Source organism: Bos grunniens, chromosome 16, assembly GCF_055505025.1.
Source record: "Bos grunniens cultivar Pamir isolate PY7600 chromosome 16, Bosgru_T2T1.0, whole genome shotgun sequence".
Lineage (NCBI taxonomy): Eukaryota > Metazoa > Chordata > Mammalia > Artiodactyla > Bovidae > Bos > Bos grunniens.
The window spans coordinates 33,901,292-33,921,515 of record NC_141180.1 but is presented as its reverse complement, the minus strand read 5'-3'; the positions used below and the strand labels follow the sequence as shown (position 1 = coordinate 33,921,515).

Below are 20,224 nucleotides of genomic sequence, written 5' to 3'. Positions count from 1 at the left end.
GTGGTTGCAGCACGTGGCTTTGTGAGCTCTTGGCTTCCCAACCAGGGATCAAACCTGCGCCCCCCTGCATTGGAAGGTGGATTCTTTACCACTGGACCACCAGGGAAGTCCTAAGATGGGAGATTTTAAAGAATGGTTAAGTGCTGATGGGAAAAAATCCAAAGAAAGTATACATTGATGATTTCATGGGGTGAGGGTAAGGGCTATTGGAGTGGTGTCCTCAAGTAGATGGAAGTATGCCACGTGATTGCCCTAGTGCCGGGGTTGATCTCAGATGGGGGTCTTATGACCCTTCTTCCATAGTAACAGGAGGGAAGGCAGAGTAGGGTAAAGATGTTGCTGGATGGGTAGGTGTGTAGGTGGGTGTATCTGAAAATTGTTTTTGGATTGCTTCTGTGTTTTCAAAAGGAGAGCAACGGAGGTCATCAGTTGAGAAGGATGTTTTGGGATGAGGAGCTGGCATTCTGGCCAGAGGTGTGAAAAAAAATTACTTAGAGGACTGGCAGGCAGCCCTAAGGCTTGCTAAGAGAGGGGTCAGGTCACTCAGGAAAAAGCACGCTAAGGATTGTTAATCAGGTACAAAGGTTTGTAAACTAGGTAACTTGAGGGATGAAATAAGAACTCTAGCAACTGCAGGAAGTAGCTGCCACTCCTAGGATGATCCTATTAGAAGGTAGACACTTGAAGGAGGGGGCTCAGGAAGCTGATATCTGAGAAGGGGGCACTGCTCAGCTGGTGTTGGGGAGAAGATAATGAGGCTGGTTCTACAAATGTTGGAATAACTGCAACTGGATTCAACTGAGGTTTCTGGAATGTTCCAACTGCTGCTACCCGGATGAAGAAGCAGGAGGAGGTGACACCAACAGCACAGGAACAAGCAGGAAGTCAACCAAGACAAGTCTCTTCTTTTTCCTCCAGCCTGCAGTTTCCCTCCTAGGCCTCCATTGAAAGAACCTGACCAGAGCCAGCTGGCAAAGCAGAAATGTGGTTTGCAGTCAGCAATAGCAGCGTGGGGGCTTTCTTGGTGTCTCAGTGGTAAAGAAACCACCTGCCAATGCAGGGTTTGATCCCTAATCAGGAAAGATTCCATATGTTGAGGAGTAACTAAGCCTGTGTGCCACGACTCCTGAGCTTGTGCTCTAGAATCCAAGAGCCAAAACTACTGAGTCCATGTGTTGCAACTACTGAAGCCCGTGTGCCCTAGAGCCTCTGCTCCACTGCAAGAGAAGCCACCACAATGAGAAGCCTGCACACCCCAATTAAAGAGTAGCTCCCACTCCCCGAAACTAGAGAAAAAAGCCTGCAAAGCAAGGAAGACCCAGCACAGCCAAATACGAATAAATACATATTATTAAAAAAAAGAATAGCAAGGTGGGTTTGGAGCTTGGTCAACTGGCAGAGTGGGCCTGAAGGTACACCTAATCAGCATGGACAGTATCCAAACACCACTGTAAGCTAGGCTTGGGCTTTAGATAGGTGACTACATGGCAGGTGGATACAGGGACAGGAGGGTGTGTGCAAGTGAGTGATTATAATGCAGGACCCTGGACTGGAACTTGTAATGTTGCAGGAAGGGGGACTCCTTCCAGGGCCAGAGAGTGGGCTTGTCTATCACTGAGAAATGAATTGTCTGAGGAGACACATGTGCTGACAATGCAAGAGACTTTATTGGGAAGGGGTGCCTGGGCAGAGAGCAGCAGAGTAAGGGAACCCAGGAGGACTGCTCCACCACATGGCTTGCAGTTTTGGGTTTTATGGTGATGGGACTAGTTTCTGGGTTGTTACTGATTGAAACACTCAGATCTCAATCACTCTGATTGAGGGTCCTTCCTGGTGGCACATGCATCACTCAGCCAAGATGGATTCCAGCAAGGAGGATTCTGGGAGGTTGGTAGGACACGTGGTGTCTCTTTTTGACTTACCCGAAATTCTTCTGGTTGGTGGTGGCTTGTTAGTTTTGTTTTTACCAGGACGTCCTCTCATAAAATAAATCATGCAAATAATTACTTTGGTGCCTGGCTAAAGTGGGCGGTTCCAGTCAGTGTTTCCCCTAACAGCAAGGACATGAAGGACTGAAAGTAGTCCCTCACGTGGAACGGTAGGTCTGGGGATGAAGACCCCTTGCCACTCAACTTTGGTCCGTGGACTAGCAGCAGCAACAGCAGTATCTCCTGGGAGCTCTCATGAAACGCAGGATCTCAGGCCAATGAGACCCACTGCATTGGAATCTGGAATGAGATTCCCAGGTGATTCCTGTCTGTAATGCCAGTATGGGGAGCGCTGCTGCTGCTGCTGCTGCTGCTAAGTCGCTTCAGTCGTGTCCGACTCTGTGTGACCCCATAGACGGCAGCCCACCAGGCTCCCCCGTCCCTGGGATTCTCCAGGCAAGAACACTGGAATGGGTTGCCACTTCCTTCTCCAATGCATGAAAGTGAAAAGTGAAAGTGAAGTCGCTCAATCGTGTCCGACTCTGAGCGACCCCATGGACTGCAGCCTACCAGGCTCCTCCATCCATGGGATTTTCCAGGCAAGAGTACTGGAGTGGGGTGCCATTGCCTTCTCCGCGAGGAGCGCTGGCAGACGAATTTTTGAAGCTGGGAAACTAGAAGGGATGAGGGACTTCCCAGATGGCGCTAGTGATAAAGAACCTGCCTGCCAATGCAAGAGACCTAAGAGACTCAGGTTCAATCCCTGGGTCGGCCCACTCCAATATTCTTGCCTGGAGAATCCCACGGACAGAGGAGCCTGTCGGGCTACAGTCCATAGGGTCTCAAAGAGTCGGACACGACTGAAGCGGCTTAGTACGCACCAGAAGAGATGAGCTGGAAAGCTAGGATGATCCGAGGATGGGCAGATTGAGTCTGAGGTGGTGGAGAGCGTACCTGACTGCAGCCAAAAGGGCTAACACCAGGAAGCAGCCCCTTGCGCACCCGCTTCCTGATTGGGACTTTGGGTAGGAAGAAGCCAAGTGCTCTCGGACATTAGGACCCCAAATTAGGCCTCACCTCCCCAAGTTAGTGGGTTCGATTCCCATCCCACTACCTGGTTATTGACGGTTTATTGAATCTCCTTATTTATTTTTTTAAAGACTGTCAAAAGTAGAGCGAACCCCTTTATTTCTCTTCGGGCTCGTCTAGTCAGGCTCCCCCTCCGATCCTTCGCAGTAGGACAGGCTACTCGGCTTCCTCCCTCCCACTACAATCCTGGGTGGGAGGGGCGTGAGACGATGGGTTTTTGCATTCAGGTAAAAACAATCGCTCCCCGAGAGTACAGAACGGGGCAAGACAGTGGCGACCGAGGAGCGTGGCAGAGAGATTAGTACGGCCTGAGCCCTGCGTGCTCTGCGCGCTGCGGCCTCTTTGCGTCTGCGTAGTTCGCTCACCTCCCTTTCTGCCTCCGCTACCGCCATGGCGCCTGTGGTTAGTATGGCTCCGCGTGAGGCCTCGGCTCTGGGGGAGGCACGTGGGCCTCACCGGCCCGGCCCCTACCTGGCTCTTGGCGGACGGCGCTCAGCATCGTCCTACCCGGGCCTGGCTAGCAGGCCTGCAGGAGTGAGCCAGTGTGGCCGCCGATCCCCGCACGTTGTGGGCGGAGGAGGCCGCGGCCCGAGGCTCGAGGGGGAGATCTGGGGCTTTCGGAAGCTGCCGCTCGGGCTTGGGCTCTTGCCTGTGGTCAGCAGGGAGCTGGGGGACTGAGATTGCAGCCTGGGCTGGTCAGCGAACCTTGGAGCCGGCGTAAGGCAGTCGAGGCCTGGGCCCGGTTACCTGGGCGGAGGGAGGGGAAGGAGGGGACCTGCCACTCTCGGGGACCGTGCGCAACCGGAAAGCCTATTCCGGGACTCGGGATCAGTGTCAGGGTCCACGAACGGAGGGCTCGCTGGCCAGTTCTCACGAGGAGGCCTGGGCTAGAGGACCCTTTCGCGTCTCCGGAGAAAGTTAGATCTTCAGGGCGCAGCTCTGCAGACCCTTTCTGGTGTCCGGCGGGGGGCCATTTGGATTCTGTATCGGCCAGGCTGAGCCTGGGCCGTGTGGCGCCCTCATGTCACTGGCTGCAGATGGTCTCCTCCCAGGTTACTTGGAGAAAGTTTCCCTACCCTTCTTTGTTGGGACACCTTTATTAACAGTTTGGGCTCATCTCCAGCTTTCTGCCTGGGTGGGCCTTTAATGCTTTTAGGCGTTTGTATGTTTTTGATTTAAAACCATGGTGTGGGGGGTATGGAGCCCATATCCTGCCGGCAGGTCTTCTTGCTGATTGTGTGTTTCCGGGGCTTAAAGCAGCCCCTTTGATTGTTACTAGGAAGACATGTTAGGAAGGAAAAGAATGAGTGACTTTTGTCGAAGCCTAAGTGTTTGAAAAATTCATCCAGTTAATACAAGTTTTAGGTGAAGTTCTTTGAGACAGGAAAGGATGTGAAATGTGTTCTTGCAACTACAGGTAAGTATGTTGTCCAAGTGCTTTTTTTTTTTTTTAATTGGAGTTGGAATTTGTAGAGGGAGAATATTTATACAAGGATCTTTGTGAGAATGAAGGAGCTGGAACCTTGTAGCTAAACTGGTGGTTTGAAAGTGCTCATTCAGAGATTAAATCAGTCAAAAGACCAGAAATTCTCAACAGTCTTGTTGTAATTAGCTAGACCCTTGTTCAAGGCATTTGGGGTTGGATGGGCTGCTAGGATGTGTGGTTCTGGTCACTGTCCTGAGAAAGTAGATGAGACAGGACGAAGGGAAAAAACAGATCAACTGGATTGCCCCTGAGTCGGAAAAGTTAGGATATGTAGTCAATTCAGATTAAAACTGTTTTAGGTATGCAAGGCATTTTCATGCCTGTGCCTTAATCCTGGAAGAAGACAAGTGAGTGTTTCTTTATTTTGGAAATTTTAGAATGAATAAAAGGAAACGTTTCTTTTATTGTAGTTCTTAAGCTAACAGACCTTCCATTATTCCCCTAGAAACCAGGGATGCTGGAAAATGTAAATGGGAAAAGAGTGCTGTAATGAGTTTCCTCTTCTAGAGGGCATGACCCCAGAGCAGCATCTTGAGTGTTATCTATCCTCCATCCTTGGCACCTAGCAGGGGAACAGAATCCCATGGTTTTTGCATTTGTGTGTACTTTTACAGTTCTGGTCTTTCCACTTTGTTAATTTTTTTTTTGTTTTTGACTGGTTATGGCTTTATCTCTCTTATCATTTGTATCCTTTTCTTAGAAAAAGCTTGTGGCGAAGGGGGGCAAAAAAAAGAAGCAAGTCCTAAAATTCACTCTGGACTGTACCCACCCTGTAGAAGATGGAATCATGGATGCTGCCAATTTTGTAAGTTACCCCGCTGATGCCACCCTGGACAGTAGCGAACCCTTTCGGATATTGCTGAGAAGACATACTGGAGCCTGTTTGTTTGTAGGCTCAGGCTGCTCTGCAGTTCTTGCTGTTGGGTTCGACTCTGGATCTCTGTCTGGTTCTGGTTCTAAGCCTTGCTTTCTCAGGGGTGTGACAGTGGTGAAGAGTAAAGGAGATGCAGTGGAGCAAGTCACTGCCAGAGGGCCACATTTTCTTCTTCGGTTTCCAAAAAGATTTTACTTAAAATTTATCAGGTGAACTTCCTTGGATCCAGCATCTCCTCTGCACTTAGGTGTGTTTAGGTGTAAGCTTGGCCCTGACACTGACGTTTTGGGCCCAGGGGCTTCCTGTGCCCTGGGCCTGATGCTTGGTTCGGGGGCCTTGGACAGAGGACAGCATCTCCTTGAGCTTTCTGTTGTATTAAGCATCAGAGCTTCAGTGTTCATGTGAAAATATCCTGCTTGCTGATTTGTAATTGTAGCTTGGATTTTTTCAGGCCTTGCTCTGTACTGATTTTTTTGCCCTCATGTTGGCCCCATCCCCCAATACTCCTCTATTTCACCTAAATCTAGAAAAATGAACCCAGCTGCCACATTTTGGAATCTGCAACTTGGTTTTGGCATTTTACACTTTTCCTCTCCATAGCCAAGCAGAGCTTGGGGGAGTTCAGACATACTGTTGTGCAGAGCCCTAAGTTGACATTTTCTCTAAAGTCTCCAGAGTCAACTATTGCCAAGATTAATATCATTACAACAAGAATAATTTTCAAATTAAAAAATTAGCAGCTTGGCCTGTGGCCACGACTTACAAAGTATGGTGTCTGGGTAGCCTGTAGTTGACTGCCCTCTTGTAGATGCCTGCCGTGGCCCTGGCCTGGCCTGCAGGAGGTCCCTCCGTGGCTCCGTGTTCCTTCTGTCTTCTTGCTTTTCTCTGGGGCCTCTTGTCCCTCCTAACTTGTAGCTTCTTCCACATTGTGTCTGATGGCCCTGTTCTGCCATTATTCCCTCCACTGTCTCTCAATATGTGTATATGACTGTCTTCCTTTTAGGTTCCTCCTTTGGATAGAAAACAGGAGTTGTTTATTAGTCTAAGACACGAAAGTCAAGATTTCTGACCTCATCACACCTCCTGTTGACAGTTAACATGTTGTATATTGGTGGGTTTTTTTTTTTGGCTGTGTTGTGCAGTATTTGGGATCTTAGTTCCCTGACCAGGGATTGAATCCATGTTCCCTACAGTGGAAGCTCAGAGTCCTAGTACCAGCAGGAAAGTCCCCAGATTGGAGTTTTTAAATAGAGGACTGTAGGGATGGGAGCTGAAGGGCCTTCCTGTCATTGCAATATCAAGAAAACCATAAAAGTCTTCCTTTTTGGTCCAAGAGGTGAATGACCAGCCCAGCTTCCTCTGGGATTTTCCCAGAGTCCCATCTCTGAGCTTCTGGGCCAGTGTCCCTCCTGCTGTTCAGTGCTGGTGCACGTGGCCCCTCAGCAGATAGATGTGTAATTGCTCTGGTTGCTGTATGTTTTTGTTCTGCTTGGTTGAAGATTTATTTTCTCCGATCACACTGAGGACACTGCTTTACATGTCTTAGGTTCAGAGGCTGCTTGCCATTTTGGTTGCCTATATCTACAGTTGTAAGTTTGGGCCTAGGTTTCCTGTCTACTCTTTACCCTTGACCCAAGAGTCAGAGACTGGACATATAACCAGCTATATGCTTAGAGATAGGAGTATAAAAAATATTTTGGGACTTTTGGGATGGTCCAGTGGTTAGGGCTCTATGCTTCCAATGCAGGGGTTGTGGGTTCAATCCCTGGTCAGAGAACTAAGATCCCACATGCCATGTGGCGTGGCCAAAAAATTAAAAATAAGTGGTGTGTGAAAGTGGTTCAGTCATGTCCAACTTTTTGCGACCCCATAAATATACAGTCCATGGAGTTCTCTAGGCCAGAATACTGGAGTGGGTAGCCTTTCCCTTCTCCAGAGGATCTTCCCAACCCCAGAATTGAACCCAGGTCTCCCACATTGCAGGTGGATTCTTTATCAGAAGAAGACAAATAAAATTTAAAAGTGTTTTGCTGGTGATGTGGGTGAACTAGTCTCCTCACTATCTGGTCCATTTGATGATTTCTACAGGAGCAGTTTCTTCAGGAGAGGATCAAGGTGAATGGAAAAGCTGGCAACCTGGGTGGCGGTGTTGTAACAATTGAAAGAAGCAAGAGCAAGATTACTGTAACTTCCGAGGTGCCCTTTTCCAAAAGGTATGGGAAGGGGAGGCATTACTTGTCCGTGTCCTCAGCTAAGGTTCCCACCCACCCTGGCCAGGAAGGTTGCTCCCTGCAAAGTCATTTGCTTTGTGGTTGCCTCTGTTAACTTCTGGAGCAGTGTCCAGCGTGAGGGGCGGTGAATGAACGAATGTTACTATGGTAGTTAAAAGTATTCAGCTCTTGGTAGCTTTCTGCAGTTTTGTTTTCCACAGCCTAAAGCAGTGGTCCCCAGCCTTTTTGGCACCAGGGACCAGTTTTCTGGAAGACAGTTTTTCCATGGCTGGGGGAATGGTTCTGGCAGTAATACAAGCCATGGGGAACTTCGCTGTCTGGCCCGCTGCTCACATCCTGCTCTGTGGCCCATTTCCTATCAGGCTTTGGACCAGACAAGTCTCACGGCCTGGGGTTTGGGGACCTTTGGGCTAAAGGATTTCTAGCAGTAAAGATGCTCAGACTTGCTTAGATTGTATTCTTAAAAGTGAGCCTGCCTTTGCCTCTAGATCACTTTGAAGAGCTTTCATTTTTATTCTGTTTTTTTTTTTTTTCCCTTTTGTTTAGTTGCTAAGTCGTATCCCACTCTTTTCGACCCTGTGGACTGCAGCAACACTAGGCTTTTTTTTCCTGTAAATGCTACCAGAATTAGATGAGGGATCAGAAGTCTCAGTTTAGACTGAAGCCACCTCATTTAATTCCTGTAGGCCCATTTATTTATTTTTTTGGTCCATACCACGTGGTTGGCAGGATCTTAGTTCCCAGACCAGGGGTTGAACCCTTACCCTTGGCAGTGAGAGTGCTGTGTTCTAACCAGTGAACCACCAGGGAATTCCCCTTTGCTTATGTTTTTAACTAAATTAGTCAGTAAATGGCTGGGTCCCTTCACTATTCATCTGAAACTATCACAACATTGTTACTTGACTATCCTGATACAAAATGTTTTTGGTGTTAAAAAAAAATTTAAATTAAAAAAAGAGAGATGACTTTAAAGCTAAGTGAATTACTCCTTTTTTTTCTGGCTGTGTGACTTGTGGAATCTTAGTCCCCTGATCAGGAATTGAACCGAGGCCCCCAGCAGTGGAAGCATGGAGTTCTGACCACTGGCCTGCCAGAGAAGTCCCTGAATTACTCCCCTTCTGCCTGGCTGAGTTATTTCACGTGTGCAGAAGGCAGTTAGATGGCGTGAGAGACGGGATAACCGAAGGGCCTCCAAGGTGTACTTAACACCTCCCCCACCAGCCTCTGCTGAGCTCGCAGGGAAGAGCCTGTGGTCTGTTTCCAAATCTCCTGACCTAGTGTGAGAATGTCTCCTAACACATGTCACTTCAGTTTTCACAGACTTTCTCTTGTTTGCCAAGTAGGGAAGGAAAAGAACCTGATCTGTTAGAACTATGTTTTCTTGAAACATTCAAGGAGCTCCTAATCTAGAGCGTTCTTTTGGACACACCAAGTGGGATCCAGTTCTTGACCCAGGATCTAGTTCTTGACCAGGGATCAAATGCGTGCCCCCTGCAGTGGAAGCTTGGAGTCTTAACCACTGGACCACCAGGGACCAGTGGAACATTCCTTGCTTATCTCTGAACTTGTGTGTTTTAACCTAGCTTCCCCCCATACTCTATTATGAAAACACTAAGCCACCTAAACTTTTGAATTAACCCACTTTACCTGGATATAATATAGTAGAAATAGTAAATGGAAATAAAAGAGAATACTTTGTAGGTGAAACGACCAAATTGTTTTATTTTTATGTAGGGAAAAGTGGGTAGAATTGAACTGAGATCTTCACATCTTTGTGAAGATTGCTTGGTTGACGTGAGTAACACAGTGGAACAGTGTTTGTTTCCGGGAGGGGTCGGGTTTCTCGGTTTGTTAACACTTGGTCCCATCTAAAATGCCAGAGTTTGCCAGTGCATCTCATTTAGCCCTTGTACCAGTCTGAAGAGATGGTGAGTATCTTGAGACCTGTTTTATAGAGGGTGACACTGAGGTCTAGAAAGACTAACTTGCCCAGTGATGGGTTTGCTGAACCTTCTATTCCCTCTTTACGGTTCTGGGAAGATGCCAGAATAGATAAACCCCAGGGCCTCATAAGCAGATGGATGAGAGAGCAGGATTGTGGGCTTTGTGTTGAGCATAAGAGCCATTGTTGCCTTTAGGTTGAACGGTTTCCTGACAATGGTGTTTGGGGTTGAGGCTTAGCTCACGCAGGCTCAGGTGGCCACTGGGCAAGTGGACTAAGGCCAGGTGCTTAAGTGGACAGCTCGAGTCAGGGCAGTTAAGCAGTGGGTGGATGGGGAGGGGGGTTGGGAGATGGGCATCTCAAAATGGGAGTGAGAATGTGACAAGGCCCTGAGCTGCGGTCCCAGGAAGCAGCAACCTCAAAAGGAGGTTTTAGTCAATGAGGTGAAGTACTTGGAGCTTGTTAGGAACCCAGCAGTCTCTCAATAAAAGATATTAAGATTGTGTGCTTAGCTTCCAAGTGATCACCTTGATCTCTTTCCCCAGTGGTCACTACAAACCATTTTATAGGTGATGGCTCTTGTTTCATGGACAGTGGTCACATCTTAATCTGTTCTCATTTTTATGGCCAGGTTAGTTAGAAGAAATGTGGATGATGTTTATTCTCATTAGAACAGTGACTGGGTATATTTCCCAACTGCCATTTTTTGAACCATGGGAAAATACCTTGAATTGTAGTGACTTTGAATGCACAAGTTTCATAAAAGTTAGAGTATTTCAGAATATCAGAAAGTCTTGTGTCTAGTGGAGTTCTCAAGTGTTTTTTCTCTGCAGGTATTTGAAATATCTTACCAAAAAATATTTGAAGAAGAATAATCTACGAGATTGGTTACGCGTAGTCGCTAACAGCAAAGAAAGTTACGAATTGCGTTACTTCCAGATTAATCAAGATGAAGAAGAGGAGGAAGATGAGGATTAAAACTCAATCTGGAATATTTGTATAAGTTCTTAAATAAAATTTATCAACTGAAATGGTGGTTTTCCTTGTATCTCTGCAGTGTGGACTGAACAAAATTGGAAATCTTAGTAAAAAGGCTTCACCTGGGCTGCCTCTCACTTGTTTTTAAACTTTTTTTCTGCTTAAAGATTTCAATTCTTGTGGTAGAAATAGCAAAACAGAGCTAAGGCTCCTTCGAGGGAACTGACTCTTGTGTGACACTGAGCAGATGGAGGAGGGCATGGGGATTGGGGGTGAGTCAGTTACTATTTTACAGAAAAAGGGTGAGTCAGTTCCATTTGGTACCTCTCAAAGACTGAGGAATACAAACGTGGCAACACCCAATTCACTGCAGGCAGAACCAGGGACTTGATTTTGAGGTTCTCTTGTTTTGGAAAAGTGGCAGTGTCGAAGAAATGCAGGATTCTGGGGCAGTTTTGTGATTCTGTCTTCATTTTGTGATCATAAATTACTCTTGATACACATGGTTACTATGTATGCTAACCCTTTTTCTTCCCATGGAAATAAAATGTGGTCCTTCAGTGTTGTCTTGTATTCTGTCCCCCTCAGGAAAGGGTCTGAGGAGTGGCTCTTTTAAAAGTCCCAGGTGTTGGATTAAGGAAAGGTCTACACTATAGGAATTTGTAAAATAATTGTTTCTGCAAGTCTTTGCAGCGAACTGTCATTCTGACCCCAGCAGGGGGAGCTGGAGATGAGGTGTAGTGGAGATTCCAGAAGTGGGTGAGGATCTGTGGGATAGATACATGGGTTGGGATTGGAATTCTTCGATGCCCAGAGCTCTGGAGTCTTGGGTTTGGGTGTGAAGGGGAGGGCCTGGGAGACTACTCAGGCTGAAGAGAAGTGTCCAGATGCCCAGGGAAAGTCACTTCATGCCGTTTAGGCCACAGCTGGACTTAAAGTCATTCTACAGACTAAATTGAAGGCAGTGTTCCCACCATACCATTCCCACAATGGGTTCTGTTGCCCTGTGTGTAGAGGCTAGAGATCCAAGGTCATTAACAAGATTGTAAAGATGTGACTTGCTGATAGGATCAAGAGGGAGAAGAGGACCTGATACCTTAAAGTGCCCTCCTTAAGTCTAAACCATTCTGCAGGAAAAGTGCATTGTCTTAAGGTGACATAACAAATTCATGGTTTTCCAGAGCTTGCCTATGGTTCATTTCCACACCTGCAATTCTTAACGTTCTTGCTAGTTGCATAGCTAGAAATGTTAACATTTGGTGCTTTTTGAGTTGACTTTAACATTGAGGGTTTGTGATTTCATTTGTGGTAAAGTACCATTTTCTTTCTATGCAAATTTCTTGGAGCAGAATTATTTGCATGATTCTGTTCTAGAGAAGGCAGGGTTTCTTTCAAATTTAACTGAAGCTCTTTGGTACTGTCCCTTACTATGATTATTAACTTTGTTAGCAAGGTTGTGACTTGGGTTTGCAAATTGTACTTGTTTGTTGCATTGATGTTCCATTATAGAAACCTTAGTTTGATTGTAAAAAATTATCCCTGGGCTGAAATTAGTATATAAGTTTTTTCTTTTAAACTATTCCCAGGATTTAAAATTTGTAATAAAATGGAAACTTCTTGGGTTTTCTGTGCCTTTTTTAACTCTTGTATTTTGACTTCTGATCACATACTAAAGTGGCTAACACATGGCTACTATTATTGTGCAAGGATATTTTTTTAAGGACTGCATGTTAATCTGTTTAGCAACAGAAAAATTGGTTGTCCTGCTGTACCAGCAATGACCTTGAACTTCATTAAGTTTGATAAGAACATGTATATTTTATTCCCTCTTTCTTCACCTTAGTTACGTTGCTGTGCCTCAGGTTCTGGAGAGTACTATAACCAAACTCTCCATGTAGAATTTCTTCAGACCCAGAGCCAGAGAAATAACTTGGCAAACACATGACTTTTTCTGATGGGTGTGATGTGAACTTGAATTACTTGGCACCCATTATACCAGCTGGGCCTGGGCTGCATTTTAGACCAATTTTCTTTTGATCTGTCTTGCCTCGTGACTCACCTGCCTGATCAAGGCACAGGAAAAGATTAGGTCATGGAGAGTTTGAAGCTGAGATTTAAGTTCGTGCAGGTAGTGAAGTAGGAAGTTGGTACAGTCTTGTTCTCAGCTGACTCCAACTCCACTTCACCCTTGGCTTGATCAATACCAGCTGTTAACAAAAGTTTTAACTTTGTTTTCCTTTCAAAGGCCCCTGTGGACCCCCAGCCCCAACACACACCCTGTGACTCCTTCAGTGGTGAAGTTGTGCTTTTCTGAGTCACGTCATCCTTGCAGCATTTCAGGAGGAGCCTTGTGTTAAAATAGATGAGTTCCAGCTAATCAGTGGAGAAAGCAATGGCACCCCACTCCAGTACTCTTGCCTGGAAAATCCCATGGACAGAGGAGCCTGGTAGGCTGCAGTCCATGGGATTGCTAAGAGTCAGACACGACTGAGCGACTTCACTTTCACTTTTCACTTTCATGCATTGGAGGAGGAAATGGCAACCCACTCCAGTGTTCTTGCCTGGAGAATCCCAGGGACAGGGGAGCCTGGTGGGCTGCCATCTATGGGGTCGCACAGAGTCGGACACTACTGAAGCGACTTAGCAACAGCAGCAGCAGCAGCAGCTAATCAGTGGTGCCTAGCACTGTGGTGTTCAGAAACGTGTCACAGACATGGAGAAAGTGGGACAGTTTGATCATATCAAATACTTAATTTTAAGACAATTGGTCAAAATAAATGGGGCATTTAGACCTCAGCATTCTCAGGGCTCATTTGGTATCTTGGAAGGTGAGCAGCACTCCCGTAAGTTGATAATGGTTCTCCAGCCACTGATAGGCTCAGGGGAGCCTGGAAACTGGCTTTGGCAGTCTGCTTTTGTCTCCCTTTTGCTGCCTGGCCCGTCTTCTGACTTGCCCCCACACTTCTCAAGGCTGTATGTAGGGTCGTTCTGACCCTTTCCTGTGAGGGGGCACACCCCTAGGAGGTGGGTCCCTGACAAGACAACCACAGATTTGGCAGTACCATGGCCTTTGCTTGGTAACCTTGGACAGAGCCAATATATTCTGTTTTTTTTGGTTGTGCTGGATCTTCTTCGCCGTGCGGGTTTTTCTCAAGTAACAGAAAGGGCTGCTCTAGTTACGGTGGAGGAGGATGACTGATGAACATCTCGACTCTGATTTGCCAAATTAAGCAGCTGGAACTCTTCTTGGTTGAAAGATATCTGACTTTCTCAACCTCATCTTGGGAACTGGAGCCACAGTTAATGGTTCCTGTGTGGTGAAGGGCTTTCTGGTGATGGGAAATACTGTAGGTCCCAGCTTCTCTACAGTGGGACAGGGGACCTGTGGAGGTGCCCTGACCTAATTCCTCCATCTGGGAAGGGCTGGGAGCAGGGCTGGTGCCGAAAGAGTGGGCAGTTTTTAGTGTTTTCTCTTGGATGGTTAATTTTCAGGAAGACAGGAGGTCTGGGAAGAGGAAGGCAGCCTTGCTGGGGAAAATGCAGGCCTGCTGAGGCATCTGTGATTGAGGCTCCCTCAGCTAGGTGCCCAGGAGGTGAAATACAGCTTCAGGAGACCAGGAAGGGCCCTTGCTTTCTTAGCCCGCCTCCTCCCTGCCTGTCCCTTGACCCTGGCAGGGTGTCTGCCCAGGGTGGATTCAACATCTCTCCTAATGTGGTTTAAAAGCAATTCAGGAGATGGTATTCCCAGCTCCCTGCACTTTGTCAGGAGGCTGGACAGACCTGTCCTTGCCCAGGAATGAATGAGGAGGAGCTTTGGTTTGAGGCTTACTGGAAATTCATTAGATGGGAAGGGAGAGGAGAAATGTGGGACACATCTTTCCAGCCTTCCCTGTGCCATCTATCATCTTCAGGCCACCTCCTCAGGAGGTCTTGCACTGGGAGCCCTCGCCAAGCACCCACAACTCTCCTGGCTCCTCAAAGGCCCCAGGAAGGGAGAGCCTGCCTGGTGATGCCAGTGTGGCATGGGTACTGGTGTCTGTCCACCTGGAGGAAGCAGGTGTTCAGCCAAGACCAGAGAGGTGGATGCCAGAGAGGAGACCGTCTCATAGCTGCTTTGGGCTTCCCGAGTCAGGTGGTTCCTGTGGGTCCCTGGCGCCACTGGGTCTCCAGTGGGTTCCTCCAGAGATGTCTGGCCCCAGGCAGTGGGGTGAGGGTTCCGGGTTCTTCCAGGATTAGAAAGCCGGCCAGCCTGTCCTTCGCTGAAACTTTTGCGTTCTTAGAGTAGCTTTAAGACTCGCTGCAGCCAAGACTGGCAGCGCTTATTTAAAATTCCAGTCTTGCTCCCCAGGGCTTTGGCCTCCATCTTCACCTTTAACAACCGAGGACTGGCGGCGCGGTTCCTTCCCACTCCGCGACAGGTGTCGCTTCTGAGCGGGAGTTTTGGGCACAGGGAACGCGGTTCCATCTCACCCCCGGGGGGCTGGATTTATTTAAAGCGGACCGGCCAGGGGGGGCGTTTTGGGAGGGGATACGTGGGTGGTGGGAGCCGGGTGCGATGGAGTGAGGGAGGAGCCAGCCTGCAGATTTTTCTGGAGGAATCAGACCCGCTGTCTCCAGAGCGGCCCTTCCCCAAGTGCGGAACGCTTTTTTCTTCGAATGTTCTTTGGAAAGGGGGTTATAGAAGCGTGTTTGGCTCGGTGCTAGGCGACCAGGGGCTGGGCGCGTGTGAGCAGTGAGGAAGCTCGCTGCCCGCTGCTCCGGGGACCCTGCCCCTGCGCCCTTGGGGACCCATCCTGGGCGGGGGCGGCGGTGGCAGCGGGCCCCGCCGAGGGTACTCCCGGGCAGGCCCTTCCCTCCACTGGGCCCGGCCGCCCGAGTCCCAGCTGCCCGCTTGGCCGTCGGGTCCCCCGGCGCGCGGGCGCCTCGACGGCTCCCCCTGCCGGAGTGCCGGGTCCTCCACCCCGCACCCGGAGGCACCGGACTAGTCCCCCCAACTTGTTCTCTGCTGTTAACTAGTCGCGCTGCCGGAACGATGGGATGGGGTTGCCACAGCAACCAGACTGGACGTCACAATCCGGGCATGTGTGCCGCCCCCCCGCCGTGCCGCCGTGCCGCCGGCTCTGCCGCCGCCACCTCGGCCGGCTGCGGGACTCGGGCTTCGGGGCGCGGTGGGCGGAGCAGCCCGGGCTTTGCGGGGATCTGGGCGAAGGCGGCCGAGAAGAAGGGGGTCGAGACGGGGGGGTGGAGGTTTGGGGGGGTGGGGGGGCAGGCGGCCGCCATCTTCTCGCCGAGGCCGCCTCGGCCGCCGCGCGCGCCCGTCCGGCAGCGCACGGGTTAAGGCTGGCACCGCGCCCGGCGGGAGGGGGGGCGCCCACCTCCCCTCCCCCCCGTGCCGGGCATGCGGGGCCCGCTGGGCACCGAGGAGGAGCTGCCGCGGCTGTTCGCGGACGATATGGAGAACGAGGACGAGATGTCAGGTGAGCAAGGCGCCGGCTGCGCTCGGGGCCGGGGCGGCGGGGGGCGCGGGGACCGGCTGGGCCCGGGGGCTGGACCTCGCAGGCGGCGCTGGCGGCGCGCGGGAGGCGGCGCCGGGCTGCGGGCTGCGCTCCCGCCCTGCTGGCGCCGCGCGGCCAAGGGCGCGGGGCTGGGCGAGCGCCGGGGTGCGGCGCGCGGGCCGCCAAGGGCGGGTACTATCGGGGCCACCCTGGCCACGGCGCGGGCGGAGGACCCCTGGGGGCCTGCGCCGGGCGCGCGAAGCGGGGAAGGGGCGCGGAGCCGCGGGGGTCAGCCCGCGTGCCCTTGAAGGGGGCGGGAATCGCTCTGCTGCTGGAGCCGCGCACCCCGCGCTTTCGCCCCGCACCGCGCACCCTTGCCCTCGCGGGCACCGGCGGGTGCTGGCGGGACCAGATACCGGGACCTGGCCTATCTCGGTTCCTGGGTGGGCTGGGTGGGGCCCGGAGACGGCGGAGGACGGGACGGACTAGGGGACCGGGCGAGCGCCCGGGCAGGGGCGACTTCCCTCCGGGCCCACGAAGGCTCCAGGCTGAGGCGCGCGGGCTCGGACTCCGCTCCCGGTTCCCGGCCGCCGGGTGCCGCGACCGCCTCTCCCGAGCACTTTGCCCGGGCCGCCGGCGTCGTCCTGGCGCGCCCTAGCGCCGGCCGGCGTCTCCAGCCCGCGTTCGCCCGCCTAGTGGCGTTCCCAGCCCACCCTGCTTTGGCTCCGGGCCTGACTCCCAGGGCCACCGCCCCAGCCTTTGCTATCCCTCTCCAGAATTCAGCAGAAAACAGGGTTTGTGCGTCAGGGGCAACCTTGCAGGATCATTCCTTACTTAACTGCTCACCGTGTGTTTGGGACGTTCCCCTCACGGCACAGCTGGGCAGGGCCTCACACTGTGGACCGGCCGTCTTCGTTCCCTTCCAGAGGACTCTCACATCTCAGCGTCCCCACACCAAGTCACGGCCCCTTCTGGCCTCCCAGGGGACTTGTGGGAACTGCGGGAGCCCTTCCTCGCCCTTGAGTGTGCTGTTTGGCCCCTGGAGCCCTTTCTCCAGGGGCGAGAGTATTCCGCACATTGGCACCCCAACTCCTGCGTGCAGGAGGTGAGAAGGGGAGGATCCAGGTGGCAGTTGTCTCTTTCTAGAGGGGATTCCCACCAGGTGGCCACGCCCACTGGGGGGGGCGCTCCTCACCCTTCCCCACTTGTTTGCTTCCTTTGACATGGTGACTGGGGCCTCACCCTGATCAGATAGTTTGGCCAAGTTTGCAAAGGGCCTGCTGGGGTGAGGGGATTGGGGGTGAGGTGGCCCCACATGGGCGGAGTTGCTTGGACAAGGTTGACTCTTACATCCTGGGGGCCAGGGAATTAGGCCCATTTCCTGGAAGGGAACATAGAGGCCCAGCACAGGCACTGAAACCCAGGGCTGTTTTCTACCCAGGAAGCTAGCTTAGGGAAAGCTGGTTACTGGCTTCCTCCGGGCATGGCACTCGGGGCGTGGCCCTTTGTGGCACTGATTGATGGGGGCAGTGGACAGCTGAGAGTACCTGAATAGCTTTATTTCCAGGATTCACCAACCCCCTGATGGGGTCCTCTGTCCCCCTGTCCCATACACTTTGAATCTCTCTGGTTGTGTCAGGGCTCCAAGAGTGGGAAGAGGAGGAGGCCAGGGAAGTGCCCTCAGGCTGATGGGCACCCAGCTCACTCCTTTAGGGCCAGAGGGCTTGGACCTTGGCCAGAGTCACCTGCCCGCCACCTTGTCTCCCTCCTGCTTGCATCCATTGCTCCAGGCAGGTGTGGGGGGTGGGGTTGGCCCCAGGGTCTCTAGGAAGCCCCTCAAAGCCCAGCCAAACAGAGACTACCCTACCTTCCACAAGACCAGGTGCTTGACACCAGGGAGACACCTTCAGAGGGTGTCCTGAGCCTTTCTGAGCTCCTAGCCCTTCTCTGTGTCCCTGGTCCCAGCCACTGTCCCCTCTACCTGGGGACTGCAAAGCCTCCTAACCAGTCCTCACTGACCATACTCCACTCAGCAGCCAGGGTCACCTCTGTAAACACAAAGCAGACCCCAGCCCACTGGCATGAACCGATTGCAAAACCCCTGTTCTACTCCACCCCCATTGCCACTTCCCACCTTCTTGCTCATGTATTAGCCTTCTAGATTCTTTTGGAACTCCCCAGGCTCCATCCTGCCCTGAACATTGACTGTGACCTCTGCCAGACCCAATATTCCCTGGCTCACGACTGCATCCTTCCTGCTACTCAGGTCTCTAGCTCCTGGCTGAGTGTAGGCCCACTTCTCTCAATTCCCAGGCCCATTTTAATGCGTCATTTTCTTGACAGTATTTCCCTGGAATATTATCATCAGCTGACTTGTGTCAGTAGGCTTCCCCCCTTGAGGTTGACCCTGTGACCACCCACTGTGCCTGGCACTGTGGGTGCTGGAGAGAGGGGCACAGTCTTGGGGTCTGAGGGCTGGGGGGGTCCCTGGGTCACCCTGACCTCTGGATATGATGACAGCCTCAGCCTAGGCCTCGTGTCTCTCCTAAAGTGCTGGCCGCCCGGGCCCCTGTCCTTCACTTCGGCCTCTCTGCAACTCTCAACCTGAGCTGGTGACCATGGCCCACAGGGATGGGCCCTGCATGTGGCAGTTTGCTGGTGTGGAAGCCGGTGTACTGGGAGCTGTCACTCCAAGTTTTCAATCTGCTGTGGTGGGCTCAGTACTTGTCACATCTACTTTCCTCACTCCGCCTGTCTCCACCCTCTTCAGCAGTGTTCTTGCCACCCAGATTTGCCCAGGCCAGCTCTCTGGCCTTGAGGCCAGTGGGTGAGGAGGAGGGGGCTTGGAGGAGGAGGGCAGGGTCCCTGCTTCTTGGGCGCAGGGACCCTGGCTGCCAGAGTCTCTTGGGGATTCAGAGGGCTAGTCCACAAGAGGGCTCGAGAGAGTCAGTGGCTCCGCCTCTGCTGCTTGTTCATGGCCTGACCTTGGGCAGGACACCTGGTCCCTCTGCCTCAGTGTCCCCACTTGTGGAATGGTACTGTGACACCAGCTACCTCATAGAGGGGTTATTATGAGGACTGGTGAGATGGTGCATGTGGAACATGTAGGTCACAGTGCCCAGCACATGATAGGTGCCTATCATAAAGTGTGGCTTATAATTAGCACCATCCAAGGGGGGCAGTTTTCCTGCCTTCCCCAAGGAAATGCTTCTGAGACATGCACCCTCATCTGGTAAGCTGGGGGCAGGGAGCCTGGGCTTGAGGGGCTGGAGGGAGGTAGGGAGGAAGGGAGAAGAGGGCTTGGCACTCCAGGCCTTTTCCTCAGAAGTCCCTGCCTGGTAGGCCCAGCCCTTCCATCCCACATAGTCGGGGGGCGGGGGTGGGTTTCCTAGAGCTGGTGAGCCCAGCTTCTCTCCTGGCCGGGTAGTAGGACCACTCTGGCACTTGACTGGCCTGTGCACCCACAGGACTGGACCCCATCTAGGCTTCTGTGGGCACAGGGACCAAGAGGGAGAGAGCACCATGTTTCCCAAAGGTCTATATTTTCTTAACCTGTTCCCCCACCACTGGGGAAATGGTCAGAGCCTGATCATATTTAATACGTTTTGCTAAGAGGAGGAGGGCACAGTGATCAGCACGCTTTGCCCAGTGGGTTGGCCTGTGAGAGACTCCCCTCATTCCCAATTGATCTATTATTTCATCCATTCATTCAATCATCCACCCCTTTGTTCACCCAACCACCCATGTATGTACCCTGTGAACATCTGCCCATCCAGCCACAAAACTGACCAACTAGCCATATACACCCACCGCCCACTGGCTAGCCATCATACCCACTCATCATCCATCCATCCATCCATCCAACCCAGTCTCCATCCATCCATTTATCCATCCATCCATCCATCCTGGCGTGCTGCAGTCCATGGGGTCACAAAGAGTTGGACATGACTGAGTGACTGAACTGAACTGAATCCATCCATCCATCCATCCATCCATCCATCCATCCATCTATCCACCCATCCGTTTATTTATCTGTCTAGTCCATCCACCCATCCATTGGTCCATTCATCTATTCATCTATCTGTCCATCCACCCATCATCTGTCCGTCCATCCACTCACCCACCCAACACAGATTTCTTGCATGCCTTCTCTGAGCCAAGTACTGAACATACTATATAGTGTCTGACCTTCTGGGGGTTT

The 20,224-nt window shown here is 51.4% G+C and overlaps 2 protein-coding genes across 3 annotated transcripts in view; both read left to right on the top strand.

Annotated features, from left to right (window-relative positions):
• The first annotated feature begins 3,385 nt into the window (after window positions 1-3,385).
• On the top strand, window positions 3,386-10,581 carry RPL22 (ribosomal protein L22). The gene is made up of 4 exons (XM_086344209.1): window positions 3,386-3,419; window positions 5,204-5,308; window positions 7,466-7,590; window positions 10,384-10,581. The coding sequence occupies exons 1-4, from the start codon at window positions 3,408-3,410 to the stop codon at window positions 10,526-10,528; spliced, it is 387 nt and encodes a 128-aa protein (XP_086200335.1). The 5' UTR covers window positions 3,386-3,407; the 3' UTR covers window positions 10,529-10,581.
• A 4,653-nt stretch (window positions 10,582-15,234) lies between these two features.
• CHD5 (chromodomain helicase DNA binding protein 5) overlaps window positions 15,235-20,224 on the top strand; it is a 68,996-nt gene continuing 64,006 nt past the window's right edge. For both annotated transcript variants that reach the window (XM_086344153.1, XM_086344152.1), the window contains exon 1: window positions 15,235-16,005. In XM_086344153.1, coding sequence (XP_086200279.1) covers window positions 15,927-16,005 — 79 coding nt within the window. In that variant the 5' untranslated portion in view covers window positions 15,235-15,926. The remainder of the gene's footprint in view (window positions 16,006-20,224) is intronic.

What these genes read in the sequence shown, in the direction of transcription:
- RPL22 (XM_086344209.1), top strand. An exon ending in TCATGGATGCTGCCAATTTT is followed by an intron (nt 5,309 to 7,465) that starts GTAAGTTACCCC and finishes TGATTTCTACAG; the next exon opens with GAGCAGTTTCTTCAGGAGAG. An exon ending in GAGGTGCCCTTTTCCAAAAG is followed by an intron (nt 7,591 to 10,383) that starts GTATGGGAAGGG and finishes TTTTCTCTGCAG; the next exon opens with GTATTTGAAATATCTTACCA.